Genomic DNA, 14122 nt, shown 5'->3' with positions numbered 1-14122 from the left:
ATAAGAAATTAAAGGAATTGAAAAAGAAAGTAAGCGCAGCCGACTCTTACCTATGTTATCTCCCCGGATGGAAAACATATGGAATGGAACCCATTGGCAGTGAGTCATGTTTAATAGAGTGGCAGATCTGTTGATGAGAAAACATGTACCCGTTCGTTAAAGTTCCATCACGCCCTCCAACGCACGAGTATCGGGATAGGAAAAAGATTATTAATTACCAGTTTTTACGATGTACAGTATAATCTTCTTTCTTTGGGTGTAAAGTTTGAGACTAATCAGGCCATCGTAAAAAACCAAAACAAAAAAGGGATGGCGGTCAACCCTAACTTTGGCCGCTTTTGGCCATGGCCCAAGTTATTGTTAAAGTTGATGCAATGCTTCATTCCATTGGCTTACATGGATCACACGAGACAGTTACCGAAGTCTCGGCGCCCATTTACTTACTCTAAATGTGAAGAACACAGATGTACCTGTACGATGTATGATGTACGATTAGAACAGCTCGAATGCTATGCCAGGAAATCTCCGAAATGCTTGCGATGTAGGTCTGAATGATGCGCTTCTCCTCCAAAGCCGGACACCCCATCTATCCCCCCATCTAGATAGTCTCAACGGCTTGGAACTCAAAAGAACGGGAGAGAGCAGGACGATGTTCAGTTGGTCCCCCACTCAACGCATTGGCGGCTTGTTGTTGAGTGCTGGACTCCCGAAGGCGCAAATACCCAGCAGCCTGTTGCGGGACAGCGGGGGTCAGTTTTCTATTTGTCTCATGTCTAGGCTCACAACACGTGAAAAATGGTTGTGGTGTGTCACTTACGACGAAGGCTGAGACGACAGCGCGTATTGAGGCATCCGTCTCTCCGTCCCCCACACCAACTCCCCAGTCTGTGACCGTGTCGGCGGTTGTGAGTTTTGCGTAGGCCACGGTGCTGCCAGGCAACACCTCGCTCGGCGACCCGTCCAAGGTTTCACATTGTACGGAGATCTCGACGTGGTCGGGGAGGTTCAACACCCGCGCCAGAGCCGCGTGGGTTTCGGCCGGGTCGTCCTTGTCCAGAGCCGAGAGGATATCATCCAGTGAAAAGATTCCGGAATTGTTTGTGCCCGCCAGTAAGGCAGGCAGAGGAGCTTGCCCCATCGTGCCGATGTGGAAAACATTACAGAATGCCTGGCAGACATCGCGGTTGCTGATGCTCTTGCGCTCTTCTTCCGCTCGTTCGGCCAGCTGCTGCACGACGCCTTGGAAAAGACGTAGCAAGTCGACCGGGATGTTTCGGAGACCCAGCATCTCGCTCAGAACCCATGCGGTGCCGGCCTTGCCGCTCTGGCTGGTGATGCCGACGACGCAGTCCCGCATGTCGCGGCCGAGGTCGCTCGGGTCGAGAGGCAGATACGGGACCTGCCAGGGCGCGTCTGCCGACGCGCTCTGACGCGCGCGAAGCCCCTTGGAGATGGCGTCTTGGTGAAGCCCGCTGAACGCGCGGAAGTAGAACGACCCCGAGTACGGAGTTCGCGGGGGCACCGGCATGTTGGTGACCTCGGCGTACGTCGTGGCCACCTCGTCGAGACGGCTCAGGTCGAGACCCGGATCGAGACCCATCGTCATGGCGTTGGCGGCCACGATGATCATGTCGACGTTGCCACCCCGCTCCCCGTGCCCAAAGGCACAGCCGTCGACGCGGTCCGCACCGGCCAAGCAGGCGAGCTCGGCGGCCGCCACGGCGCATCCGCGGTCGTTGTGCGGGTGTACACCGAAGCGGAACGTGTCACGGTCCGACAGGTTCTTGAGCAGGTACTCGACCCGGTCAGCAAAGACGTTGGGCGGCGACACCTCGACGCTCGCGGCCACCCCGAGGACCATCTTGTCGTCGACGGTCGGCTTCCACGCTGCCTTGACGGCCTCAGCGCACCGTATGACGGCCTCGACCCGGGCGTTGGAGAAGTCTTCGAAACCGAAGCTGAACGACCATTCCGTGCCCTCGGCATAAGGGCCGCCGTCCTTAATGAGGGACCGCACGTAGGCGGCGCACGACCGCGCGCGCTCGACCCATTCGTCCTCGGTCATCCTGAGCACCACTTCGCGCAGGGAGTCGCTGCAGCCGATGTATGTGAAGACGTTGGCCTTTTTCGCGCCGTGGAGGCTCTTGACGGTCTGGAGGAGGGCGTCTTCTCGGCAAGGGGAGCAGACCTGGATGCACACGTCGTCCGGCACGAGGTTGGGCGTCTCGACCACATGACGGACGAAGTCGTTGTCGCTCTTGGAGGCGCCGATGTACCCGAGCTCTATCTCCTTGAAACCTAGTGAGACCAGGCTCTTGAAGATGATGACTTTTTGGTTGAAAGTCTTGAAGAGTCAGCCCACTGCCAGATGTTTTCAGTCCATCGTGATACAAATTTCTTAATTATAGCTTCAGTTACTGTGCTTTTCCCCAAAGAAAAAGTGGGAGAGTGAAAGTGAGTGAGAGTGAGTGAGAGTGAGAATGAGAGTGAGTTAGAGTGAGTAAGTGAGAGATGAGGACCACGAGCCATAATACAAAAGTTCTCAAAGTGAAACTCGGAAGGATCTGGGCTGCATACCATAGGAATGGGCGAAGCTTGGTTGCCATCGCGGAGGTCGTGGGACAGGAACTCGGGGCACTTTGTCATCTCTTTGGACGGCCATTCGCGGTTCGCAAGTGGTACTGGCGGCGGCACCCGGCCGCCATACTTGTTACGGATTGTCGCGGCATCGATCATTTCGTGAGTAGGATGAACAACTCGAAAATGCAGGGTTGTGTCGTTGGTCTCACTTTACAACCAGACATACCTTGGGATGTATCACTAGCTAGCTCCATCATGATATAGACCCCAAATTCAACCAATATGGGATAAAGAACTAAACTACGCAAAGATAAGATGACCAAACTCGTTTCAGGTGGCGGTTGTGACGTAAGCTTTTGCTTGCTAAATACATACATCTTACGGGGGCATAGACTTCTAGCTTATGTCACCGTTATCTCCGCGTCCAGCCAAACCCCCCCCCCCGTTCAGGCTTGCATTCCGTGCAGGCGGATGTACGCTAGAAACATGGGGTCGTTAGATGTTATAGTCGGATAATAATGTGTATTCTTCACTCGGGAAATTCCGTACCTTCCGCTCCAGGTCCCTAGACGTTGTCGAAACCCACCGACTGACGACATCATGCCCGCCCCCAAGCCCAAAGCCGACTTTGGTGAGTTCTCCCAGATATGTAGCAGCGGCATATGTCGATCCAGGCTCTCAGGAATTCTCAAGGGAGGATCGATCGGTTTCTGATGGCTCCCCAGATTGGTTGGTGTATGACAGCAGGAAGAATCCCGGTACGTGTTCTCGTTGCTCTACTCCCGCCGTGGTTTGCTTCCAAAGTGTGCCTCCCGCTAAGTGAAGCCATATTTGATGCCTTTGCAGTCAACGGCCATGTGCAGTCCGTCTTTTCCATCCAGACAGGCCAGTGGTCGACTCCAGATTTCGTCGAAAGCCCGGTACTCTCCGTACACGGCCTTGCACCCGGTCTCAACTACGGCCAACACATCTTTGAGGGCCTCAAGGCATTTCGGCGGCCGGATGACGAGATAGCCGTGTTTCGACCTGGCGATCACGCGGCGCGCTTTCAGCGCTCGGCTGCTTTTCTCGAGATGCCAGAGGTCCCCAAGAGCCTGTTTCTCCAGTGTGTTGACTTGGCCGTCCGCCGGAACGCCGAATACGTTCCTCCTCACGACGTAGTCGGCGGCTCGTTGTACATCAGGCCCCTCGAATTCGCATCCAGCGTCCAGATCGGGCTGGATCCGCCAGACGAATACATGTTCTGCGTCTACGTCCAGCCGCATTTCGGACTCCACGCCGTCTCCAGCCTGAAAGCCCTGGTTGCGGATGAGTATGACCGCGTTGCGACGAGAGGTGCCGGCAAGGCCAAGATGGGCGGAAACTACGCCTGCATCCCCAAGTGGTCGCGTCTCGCCAAGGAAGAGGGGTTTAACCTTCTGCTGCACCTGGACAGCAGCACGCAGACCAAGATTGAGGAGTTTTCCACGTCGGGGTTCGTCGGTATACGCGACGATGGCGGGGGGTCGGTGACGGCCCTGGTCTCGGACAGCGAGACGGTGCTCGACAGCATCACGGTGGACTCGATGGCAGTTCTCGCAACATCCTTCGGGTGGAGGGTCGAGAGACGATCGGTAGGGCAGCTCCCAGTTCATTCCGTTGGTTTTTTGCTTCGGTTTTTTTCCTTTCTTTTTCTTTCTCTTTTTTCTACTCTTTTTTTCCTTCTTTTTTTCGCCAGTACTCTCTCCGTCAGCTACATGATCCAAGCTCACCAGTCTCACCTGTCTGACAGATCAACTTTGCCGAACTTACCACCATCACCGAGGCCATGGCTGCAGGCACGGCGTCGGGGGTCTTGTCGGTGAGCAACATCTACCGGAAATCGACTGGGGAGAGGTTCGACCTCGCTTCTGGAGGTCCTATCTACGCCAAAATATCCGGTGCACTAAGGGGGATACAGAGGGGAGCTGAACAAGACCGTTTCGGGTGGTGCAGGGTGGTTGAAATGAATTAAACAATCACTCATGTTGTCCAAATCTGCATTCTCTAACAATGTAGACATAATAATAGAGAAAGACAGTGAGCGCAGGGATGAGTCAATGCTTTCGAGGCAATGATGCACAAGATCAAGACGTGTTGTTCCACTGAGAACCTCATCGCCTTGTGCAGAAGAAATGTTCAATATCGCCCACGCGCCGGTAACTAATCGGGCATGATGCTCGCTTGATACTTAATTATGGTTTGTAATACTCACATTCTTCTTTGACCCCATTGCATGTGGTTTGGAAACATTAGGACACGGGTGTGCAGTCGCAGCTTTCCTGAGATGCTCGGCTCTACAAGTCCTTTACCATGCAAAATAAATGCCTGCACAGCTTTGAGTCATCCCAGCATAAAGAAAATGAATACTGAGGCAATGGTCTCCAGATTTACGCGTTGACGACGTTGTAACGATAAGAAAAGGTTGTCTGGAAATTGTAAAGACACGACGCTGTCTACGATCCATATATGAAGCTGACTACAACGACACACAACGCTGTCTTAAATGCTCCGGTGTTTTTGACTCCCACTTCTCGCTGCCATCTTGACTTATTCCTTCACGGTTTCCGCGTTCCAGTGAAATCGTGTGGCGGTAATGTATCTGGCACGGGCCGGTGTCGTGGTCCAACTTCCATGGAGGCTGACGCCCTACAGGCTCAACAAGATCCAGCTCGTCAGAGGCATCAGTCCCAGCTTCCGGCTTCTTCAGGGACGTCCAAGGCAGGAAGAAAGCTATCAAGAACCCCGCAATTCCCAGACCCATAGAGACCAAGAACATACGAGTCAAGGCGTCGTTGAAGATGTCCAAAGCTCGGGAGAAGTTCTCCGGCGACACTCGGCTCTCCAGATAGCTCCGGTTGATGTTGGTAGCGGACGCCGGGCTGAAGCCGGGCATGACGCTGGAAAGGCGTGAGAGCCGGTCCATGAAGACGCTGTGGTTCACCGCGATGAAGATGGCCGCGGACACGTTCCGCACGACGGCGAGGGCCGACATGCCGGCAGGGAAGTCCTTCTCGTCCAGCTCGGCCTGGGCGCCGACGGCGACTTGCTGCGTCGTGAAGCCGTTCCCGAGCCCGAACACGGCGCCGAACCCCATCCACACCGGCCGGCTGCTGTCTGGCCGGAGGCTGTAGAGCAGACCAGAGCCGACCGCCATCACGGCCGTTCCTGCTATCGTCCCCGGGGGCAGGTAGTGTACCGCCCACGCCAGAAGCCCGCTGGCGATGGTGCCGACGATGGAAGCCCCGAGGGTGGGAAGTATGCCAATGGAAGCTTGCAATACGGACTCGGTTGCCAGACCTTGTATCCATATCGGAAACTTTTTGCGCATTATCGCAGTGTTGTCAGTATATCATCAAGTCCTATGGACGTTGTTGGGGCCCGTTCAAAAACAAAACGAGTGATATCCACTTACATAGTACGACGTCGGGATTTGCGAGCCCGCCTGCGTCCACAGCCAAACCAGGTTGGTGACGAAATGCCGGTTCTTCAGCAGTCGCGTGGGAAAGGTGGCCCGGTCCATCTTCTTGTGCTGATCAACCGCCGCCACGACGAAGACGGCAACCGACACCAGAATGGGCGCCAGCACCACGGCGTCAGTCCACGAGTTGCTCGTCCCAGCCGAGTTGAGCCCCAAAAGTAGGCATGCAGTGCCGCCCGCGATCAGAAACCCGCCGGGCAGGTCGAGCTCGCCGAGGTCTTCCAGCCGCATGAACCAACGACGGGCCTTGGCGTTCGTTCTGTGCTCGGTCACCAGCAAAACGAGTGCCACGAAGAGAATGGCGTCGACGGGTAAGTTGATCCAGAAGCACCACGGCCAACCCACGGACTGTGCGATGCCGCCTGCAACGAGGGGCCCGGCCATGACGGCCAAAGTCTCCCCCGTCCCCATGATTCCGCCATAAAAGGGCCGCTTGTGCAAGGGCATGATCGATGCCGTCAGGCTGCTTTCCCGTCAGTGTTCAAGGACTTCTGCATCGGACTCGCTCGGATGAGGGAAACATAAGACGTACAGTGTGGTTCCAACTTGCATTCCCGCACACCCAAGGCCGGCAAGGACTCTCCCAACGATGAAGACGGGCGATGTCTTGGCCACGGCGCAAACAACGGAGCCAGCTGCTGATACTGCTATCGACACCAGGAATACCTTCTTGGTCGATAGTACAGCGTACATCTTCCCGAACGTCAACAGCGAGGCCCCGTTGGCTGCTAGACTGCCAGGCTGCGCGTTAGAGTCGGCCACGTTCACCGCCATGGTATTGTAGCAGAGTTTGGGACAGCTTAGAGGTAGATAGATGCTTGACAACTTACTACGCTGACCCCCACCAGCCGACGTCCGCCAGTGATTGGAATTCTCTCCCCAGCGTCGGCGCCAGGATTCCAACAAAGCTCGAGTCCTACATGACAGACATTAACCAAAAATGTGAGCTACTGCATGATATTATGAGGAACTCCCCGTCTGCCACAGTTGCTGGTTGGCCTTTGTTGGCCCAAACCTTTCGCTCTGAACTGCCTCATGAACCGAATCTTGAACGCCAAAAGGTAAAAAAAATATAAAAAGATATTAGGTACGTACCATCCCGATTGTTATCTGCCCCAATGTGAGTGCCGCAACGATGGCCCACAGGCGCCAACCTGAAAGATGCCCGCCGCCCTGGTTCATTGCTTGTTAGCCTGATGCGCGTGGTCCTTCTTGGCGAGGTGTACGGGCGGAGTTTTTACCGGGCTGTTGGCATCCAGGGGCTCATCCGGTCGCGAAGAATCCATGACTATCACGGGAGAGTGCAGAGAAGTCGAGAATTGGCGGTCAATGAAAACGTGGAATGGAATTCGAGAGTCCCAAGTCCAACTTCACCTTCACCGACTAGTAAGTTGTAGAATAGAGAGGGCTATAATCGACAGTATGCCGCGTCCTCACCACAGGCTTCCCGGCCATCTTTCTCCTACAAGAGCTACTAACGGAGCCTCCCAATCTCCCAGAGGGGCAGTTCCCACCGCCTGCCACACAGCAGGTCCTCACCCAGCAGATCCTCGCCCAGCCTGCCACGAAGGAGGACCAATACGTTGGGTAATGTGAGACTCTGTACAGTCACAACATCGCACGGATGGGAGGGGGGTGCCCCCACAAAGATAGGGGAGATGGGCGAAAGGATAGACAACTTTGGTCTCACGTAAGCTGTCTAATGATGTCTTGAGAACGAAACTTTGAGAAAAAAAAAAAGAAGAAAAAAAGACTCACAGTCATAGCTCGGTAGTTCTTGACGGCTTTGACGATCCTAAGTCACGAAGCCGTCATTTTGTAACCTTGGAAGTCGAGTTTGCACGCATTAGTTGACTGCTTGTAAGCATGTGCATAACAGACAATAGTTCGTGTAAATTATCAGTTAAGCGATGTTTTTGTTCTGCTTAGCTGATTATGTAGGCCATTGACATAATCCTGGGATCGCTGACTAAGGCCAAAGTTTAATTTGACAGCGTGTTGACGTGAGCTGATTACGTTGAACAGCCCTGTTCTAAAGGTACATTCCTTAGTGCGGTGAAGCATACCTCCCGCGTACATAATATTCCTGACATGTCCCCTTCCCGCAAGACTAGCAGGGGGCTCAAAAGCGGAAGGTGGAGTCAACTGCCTAAAGAAGCCTAGTGGTATGCTTAATTCTGTGCTATGCAGGCACTGCAGAAGCATAAACTTGGGGGACATTCGGCAGTGAAGAACACATCGGACAATAGAGAATCATCACGGAAAACATGGAATTTCCAGCTTGACGCAAGAAACGGCACATCTTGCAAGATTTTTCAGTTTATGAGACCGGTAACAGCCTGTAAAAATTGATTTGTGTCAAATGAAGCAACCAAAATTGTGATTTTGTCATAAGAATCTGTTCCTTTGCGCATTGATGAACTGCGCGTAAAGTTAGACACCCGAGGGCCCTGCTCATGTGCCCAATGATAACTGCCAAAAGACAACTGTCTGTGGACATGTATAGTCGTCCAAGAGCTTGAAGTCATACACAGGACAGAGAAGATGTGTAGGCAGTGAAGAGATCCGGTCCGCTGTTCCATCACAGTTTTACAGCCCACCGCCGGCCTTCTCCGGCACATCTCCGTCTCGGCAAGCCTTCTTGAACTGGATATACGGTCCGTCCTTGTCGCTAGTGAACGCCCACTTGACCTGGTACTGGCCCTCTACCAACCCCTTCCCTTCGCCCACGCGGCCGAGGTGCCCCGAAGCGGCGCGGAAGTCGTAGTCGGCGATGACCGTGGCCATGCACACCATGAGCTCCAGCATGGCGAGCGATCTCCCCACGCAGTTCCGCGGGCCGATGGAGAACACCGTGTACGCGCTATTTGCCACGTCGACGGCCGGTTGTCCGACATGCTCCGCCAGCCACCGCTCCGGCCAGTACTTGAGGGGCTGCGGGAAGTATCGTTCGTCGTGCTGCAACGCGAAGATACCCGTTCCTACATCCAGGCCCTCGGGAATGTGCTCGTCGCCAATAAGGAGGCCCCCGGTGAGCACCTCGCGCCACATTGCTCCGGCAGCCGGGGGGCAGAGGCGCATGGCTTCGGTCACGCAGGCTCGCAGGTAGACGCACGACGACAGCGCCGGCCCGGGTTTCACGTCGCCACTCGAGTGGAACGTCTTGCGCACTTCGGTCACTACTTTCCTGTATGCAGCGGGGTTGCGCGAGAGATAGAAAAAGGTTGCAGCGATGCCGGTCGACGTCGTGTCGGATCCTGGACGTGAAAAGCAATCAACTCTGTGTTCCTTTGCGACCCCAACTAATACCTCGTTCCTGCTAAATCAAATTGAAAAAAGCAAAAAAGAAATTGAAAAAAGAAGGAAAAAAAAAACACTCACCTGCAATGATGAGAAGGTTGCTCTCCGCCCACAGCTGTTGCTCCGACAAGGCCTCGTTCGTGTCGGGATCCCTGGCCTCGACCAACAACGAGAAGATGTCGGCCTCGGGTCTGGGTTTCCCGGCCCCTCGCCTCGTATCCATGAGCTGTTTGCTCTTCTGAGAGAACCTGAATGCGCGCCGCCGTGCGTCCGGAAACATGACTCTGTGGAGACCCAGATCCTCAAGCTCGGGCAGCTGGAACAGGTAACTGATGCGACGGAGCTGTCCTTGGATCGCGTGGCTGATCCAGTGGTTTTCGGAGCTCTCGAGCATGTCGTACGAGCTCCCAAAGACTACCCGAGACATGACATCAAAGGTGTAGAGATCGGCTAGCGTTCCGGTTCACAGTTAGTTGGTTGCGCCCACTCGCCGAGGCTCTGGCGGACACTCTTAGAGCATGAGATCGATCGACTCACACCAAACGGCCATGTTCTTGGGACATGTCCAGCCATGATTATCATCATCATAATCCGTGCTGGCAAAGGGCACTTGCGCGAAATCATCACGCGGCTCGCCCAGTCGACGACACAGGATGCGGGCCACGCCCAGCACCTCGGATGACGACGCCCGTATGAAGGATTCCGCGAAGCCCTGGCTGATGATTCTTCGCAGTTTTCCGTGCGTGGGTTTGTTGACGACGCTCTGGAGGGCTTCTGCCCCCTTGACCAGTGAGATGCGATGGTACGCCTTCGATTTCTGCACGTTTTTGCCGAAGCCGTATATTGCTTGAATTTCCCCGGCAATCAGTAACAACGCAATTTTCCATGGGAAATCTTCATTGATGGACCTGCCGTTAAAGATACAACTCACATTTAAGGCCAACGTCAGTGTTCACCAAGAGCCTGTTTGGCGCGTATCGAACGAGGTCCCCTTTTGGTTCAGGACGTAAGCGTACGCCAGAGGATCGTGGTGGCTATTTGATGCGCAAAGAAGCGTGCCTCTTAGAAACTCACCATATTTCTGATGGCATGCCCATATATCGATGTGAAGGTCGCCCGTATAAGCGTGGTATACCGAGTACCAGCTGGTAAGCTTCGCGAGGAGGGGACCCGGATATTTTGCGTATGGATGGAAAAAAAGACGATACACGCATAGGCAGGCCAACTGTCAAACATCGTAGTGGTTAGCATGGGAAGCTCTCCCCCCTTCTTGTGGCGCGACCCAAGACTTGAACAAGGGACACTTACTCCTACAGCGGCGAATCCAAGCAAGGCCTGTAAAACACCGAGGACGGTGTAAGGCGATGTGAATAGCGTCATGTTGGAAGAAACGACTATCATCGACAGAAGCTAACCAAGAGTTGAATCGCAACAATTGCAGCGGATAGGCCTGGGCATGAGCAAGTGGCCATCCTGGGATATAGCTCTGCCGACCACCCGGGATATCCATACACCGACACCTGATTATGATTTGCAGTATGAGTAAGCAACTTCAGGTTGCGTCATCCTGGAAGAACGTCCCGAGTTTTCCCCCAAGCCGGGTTTCCGCAGTCTCTGTAACTTTGGGAGAAGCGGGCCCGGTGCTATGAGGGGGCTTATTGCCCGTTGCTGGCACACACATACCATCCATCCATCGTACTGGGAGAGAGCCGGGACAAGGGGGGGAGAGGGAGAGATATGATGCAGCAGACAGTAAATATTTGCCAAATCTTTGGGGGCAAAACAGAAGTGACTTCGCCAATGAGTCAGCTCATGACTTGGAGCCAATAAAGGCCAACCAGGAGAAAAGGGAGTGCGGGCTTCGTACCACTTCCGCCAAGAGATACCAGGGTCTGCTCCTCAATGATCTCGTATTTCTTGTGTTCCCCATTCCTTTTTGACACGAGAAACGAACACCACGCTAGCCCGCGAACGTACGCACCGCAATGGCTGCTGCTGCTTCGGCAGAGAAGACAACCGAGGACGGGGGCATCGACTCTGCGTCCGAATGCCATGAGTCTGAGCACATGTTGCTTGACCACGACAACTACAACGGCATCAGGACAAGTCCAGAAAGACGTGGCCGAAAGTGGAAGGGGTTTTGGCTTCTACCGTCAGCATTCCTCCTCGTATCAGTCCTGGCCTTCACGGCTGGCTATCTGTACCGCGAACGCGGATATGTAAAATGCATGTACCATTACGACAACCCAGACCTGTGTGAGTGCCCCTTACTTCTTCCTCTTCCTCTTTTCTTCTCAAAGAGGTGGCAAGACTGACTCGTATCCAAAAAAACACTACAGTGCCCAAATCGATCCTGAGCTACCTCCGCTCCGGCGGTGGGCAGTCCGCCAAGGTCTTCGAGCCGACTTGGCATATAGGACAGCCGCCTACCGAGCCCTGGGCGCGCCCTCCCGGCCCCGACGTCGAGGCCTTCTGGGACGAGCTGATGAGGCCGCACAGCTTCCTCATCACGCGCGAGGACATGGTCCGCCTGGGAAAGGACCCCGACAGATACGTCAGCATCCCGTCTGACTGGGGGTACGGCGACCGCGTCTTCCCGACGGTGCTGGACACGCACCACCAGATGCACTGCCTCAACGTGCTGCGCAAGATGATCTACCGCCACGTCTACTTCCCCAACATGACCACCCTGGGCGACGGCGAGGCCCGGCACTGTGACCACTGCCTGAAGATGCTGTACGAGGGCCTGGCGTGCCACAACTCGTGGGACGTGTTCAACATGATCTGGATCGAGGACTACCCCCACCCGGTGGCCGAGATGTCGAGGTCGCGCCAGTGCCGCCCGCTGGACGACTTGTGGCGCTTCGCCAGGGAGAACAACGTGATTGACGACGCGCGTCTGCAGCTGCTGATGCCGTCCCCGGGCGCCTACGCACACCCGCAGTTCCCGGGGAACACCAAGGTGCCCAAGGTGAGCGAGGAGGATCTGAACGAGCAGCGCAGAAAGTTCGACGACGTGTTGGAGCAGTGGAGGTCGACGGGCGAGATCCCGCGCCAGGGCGAGTTTGCGGGAGACGCTGTCGTCTAGTATAAGCCGATGATGGGAGAATTATAAACTAGCAAGTAGCGAGGCTTGTTTGTTTTCTGACAGCATTTCCTGAGATGCTATAGCACACCGAGTCCTTGATTAGCAGTTACTCGATCATAGGACAACTTTCCGTGTACATGGCTGTTCATGCATCGATCTCAGGTTGCAAATGGTGATGTCCTGCCGAGAGCTTTAAGCGTCTCATACGCCTCTACTGATAAATATTCTAATCGACATATTGCCATGTTTCTAGGAAAACAGCTGCTGTTGAACAAGCATCCTCAATATCTTGGCCAATCAGCGAAACCGGAATCTTGGTTCCCATTACCATACATTATTCACAGTTCTTGGTATTTCGTCCCTGGTATTTTGGGCTCTACAACTGTCCGTTCTGTTCCCCTCAGAGCTTAGAAATTGTCTAGAACAGGCTTGCATGGTTCTCCTTCCGGTATAACGTAAGCCTGGAAGATGGTCGTTAGTTTCTTTTCGGTCCGATCAAAGCAGCCAAATCTAGGTGCGGGGAGCTTGACCAACGGTATCGCAATAGAGTAAACAGCGTCTGCTTCCCATGAAACATACCTTTGTCATGCCGCCGTCCACAACAAGCTCCTGGGCGTTGACGAAAGAGCTGGCGTCGCTGGCCAAGAACAGAGCAGCATAAGCTTGCTCGACCGGCTCGCCCAGGCGACCCTGGGGCAGGTGAACCTCTCTTCTCGCCCACGCAGCGGGGTTCGAGCCGAGGAAGTCCATATACAGCGCCGTCCCGAGCGGAGCCGGACACAGAGAGTTGAAGCGGAAGCCCTCTTTCGCGTGTACCATGGCCAGCTCGCGCGTCATCGCGATAATGGCGCCCTTGCTCGCCGTGTACGCGATCTGGGCGGTGGCAGAGCCGACGAGACCCGCCACCGAGGCCGTGTTGATGACGCTGCCCCTCGTCTTGCCGTGGCGCCGCATGCTGAGCACGGCGTGCTTGCAGCCGTGCCAGGTGCCCATGACGTTGACGTTGTGCGTCAGCTCCCAGGCCCTACCGGTCGTGGTGATGGCGTCGCCGTCGTCGTAAGGGAACACGCCGGCGTTGTTCAGCATGACGTCGACGCCGCCGTGGTCGTCGAGCAGCTGGACCAGGGCCATGACTTCTTCCTCCTTGGACACGTCGCACCGATGGAAAAGCAGACGGCCCGAGAACGGCCGATACTTGTCGACGGTGTCGCCGAGGTCGCCGAGTGCGGCGTCCGAAACGTCCGACAGGACCAGATTCGCCGCCCCTGCTTTGGCAAACAAGACGGCGATTTGCGACCCGATAGCTCTGTGTCACGAGAATCATTAGTGAACCTTCATGACCAGCCTCTCACTAGCCGAGATTTGACTGGTTCTGTCGGTGTGTGTATAGTTTACCCTCCAGCTCCGGTGACGATGACGTTCTTCCCGTGTAACTGAAACGGTTCCATGGTGATTGATACGAGAGGTTGAAGAAGTCCGTATGGGATATCAAAATCGTTGACTTAGCTGCATACACTTTGGCGGACGAGAGGGCGCAGTGAGATGAATGGATTGACTTTATGTTTGAATAAGACGAGACCCATGTCCTGCGCGTGAGGAAAATAAACGAAAGTATATTACACAAACGACAGGGATTATGCCTTTCTGAACCTCTC

The 14122-nt window shown here is 54.8% G+C and overlaps 7 protein-coding genes across 7 annotated transcripts; 2 read left to right on the top strand and 5 right to left on the bottom strand.

Moving 5' to 3' along the window:
- Nucleotides 1-244: 244 nt before the first annotated feature.
- Nucleotides 245-2789, bottom strand: CDEST_14224 (Putative pyruvate carboxyltransferase, alpha-isopropylmalate/homocitrate synthase). The gene is made up of 3 exons (XM_062930380.1): nt 2578-2789; nt 818-2344; nt 245-730 (listed from the first exon to the last, which is right to left on the bottom strand). The coding sequence occupies exons 1-3, from the start codon at nt 2734-2736 to the stop codon at nt 599-601; spliced, it is 1818 nt and encodes a 605-aa protein (XP_062786431.1). The 5' UTR covers nt 2737-2789; the 3' UTR covers nt 245-598.
- Nucleotides 2790-3062: 273 nt separating this feature from the next.
- CDEST_14223 (Putative aminotransferase class IV, branched-chain amino acid aminotransferase II) lies at nt 3063-4677 on the top strand. Its single transcript, XM_062930379.1, has 4 exons — nt 3063-3211; nt 3306-3338; nt 3427-4193; nt 4352-4677. Exons 1-4 carry the CDS (start codon nt 3181-3183, stop codon nt 4571-4573), a joined length of 1053 nt encoding a protein of 350 aa, XP_062786430.1. The 5' UTR covers nt 3063-3180; the 3' UTR covers nt 4574-4677.
- A 400-nt stretch (nt 4678-5077) lies between these two features.
- Nucleotides 5078-6853, bottom strand: CDEST_14222 (Putative major facilitator superfamily, MFS transporter superfamily; the record flags this gene model as incomplete). Its single annotated transcript, XM_062930378.1, has 3 exons — nt 5078-5917; nt 6014-6542; nt 6612-6853. 3 exons carry the CDS (start codon nt 6851-6853, stop codon nt 5078-5080), a joined length of 1611 nt encoding a protein of 536 aa, XP_062786429.1.
- A 634-nt stretch (nt 6854-7487) lies between these two features.
- On the bottom strand, nt 7488-7843 carry CDEST_14221 (uncharacterized protein; the record flags this gene model as incomplete). Its single annotated transcript, XM_062930377.1, has 2 exons — nt 7488-7778; nt 7838-7843. 2 exons carry the CDS (start codon nt 7841-7843, stop codon nt 7554-7556), a joined length of 231 nt encoding a protein of 76 aa, XP_062786428.1. The 3' UTR covers nt 7488-7553.
- A 592-nt stretch (nt 7844-8435) lies between these two features.
- CDEST_14220 (Putative cytochrome P450) lies at nt 8436-10806 on the bottom strand. Its single transcript, XM_062930376.1, has 6 exons — nt 10688-10806; nt 10454-10604; nt 10311-10370; nt 9917-10225; nt 9461-9829; nt 8436-9336 (listed from the first exon to the last, which is right to left on the bottom strand). Exons 1-6 carry the CDS (start codon nt 10778-10780, stop codon nt 8669-8671), a joined length of 1650 nt encoding a protein of 549 aa, XP_062786427.1. The 5' UTR covers nt 10781-10806; the 3' UTR covers nt 8436-8668.
- A 448-nt stretch (nt 10807-11254) lies between these two features.
- Nucleotides 11255-12557, top strand: CDEST_14219 (Putative mycotoxin biosynthesis protein UstYa). The gene is made up of 2 exons (XM_062930375.1): nt 11255-11635; nt 11719-12557. Exons 1-2 carry the CDS (start codon nt 11365-11367, stop codon nt 12465-12467), a joined length of 1020 nt encoding a protein of 339 aa, XP_062786426.1. The 5' UTR covers nt 11255-11364; the 3' UTR covers nt 12468-12557.
- A 53-nt stretch (nt 12558-12610) lies between these two features.
- CDEST_14218 (Putative short-chain dehydrogenase/reductase SDR, NAD(P)-binding domain superfamily) lies at nt 12611-14035 on the bottom strand. Its single transcript, XM_062930374.1, has 3 exons — nt 13863-14035; nt 13047-13773; nt 12611-12928 (listed from the first exon to the last, which is right to left on the bottom strand). The coding sequence occupies exons 1-3, from the start codon at nt 13913-13915 to the stop codon at nt 12875-12877; spliced, it is 834 nt and encodes a 277-aa protein (XP_062786425.1). The 5' UTR covers nt 13916-14035; the 3' UTR covers nt 12611-12874.
- Between the last annotated feature and the right edge of the window lie 87 nt (nt 14036-14122).

Source organism: Colletotrichum destructivum, chromosome 9, assembly GCF_034447905.1.
Source record: "Colletotrichum destructivum chromosome 9, complete sequence".
In the NCBI taxonomy this organism is placed as follows: domain Eukaryota; kingdom Fungi; phylum Ascomycota; class Sordariomycetes; order Glomerellales; family Glomerellaceae; genus Colletotrichum; species Colletotrichum destructivum.
The sequence above is the reverse complement of the archived record's forward strand: the minus strand, read 5'-3'. Positions and strand labels throughout refer to the sequence as shown.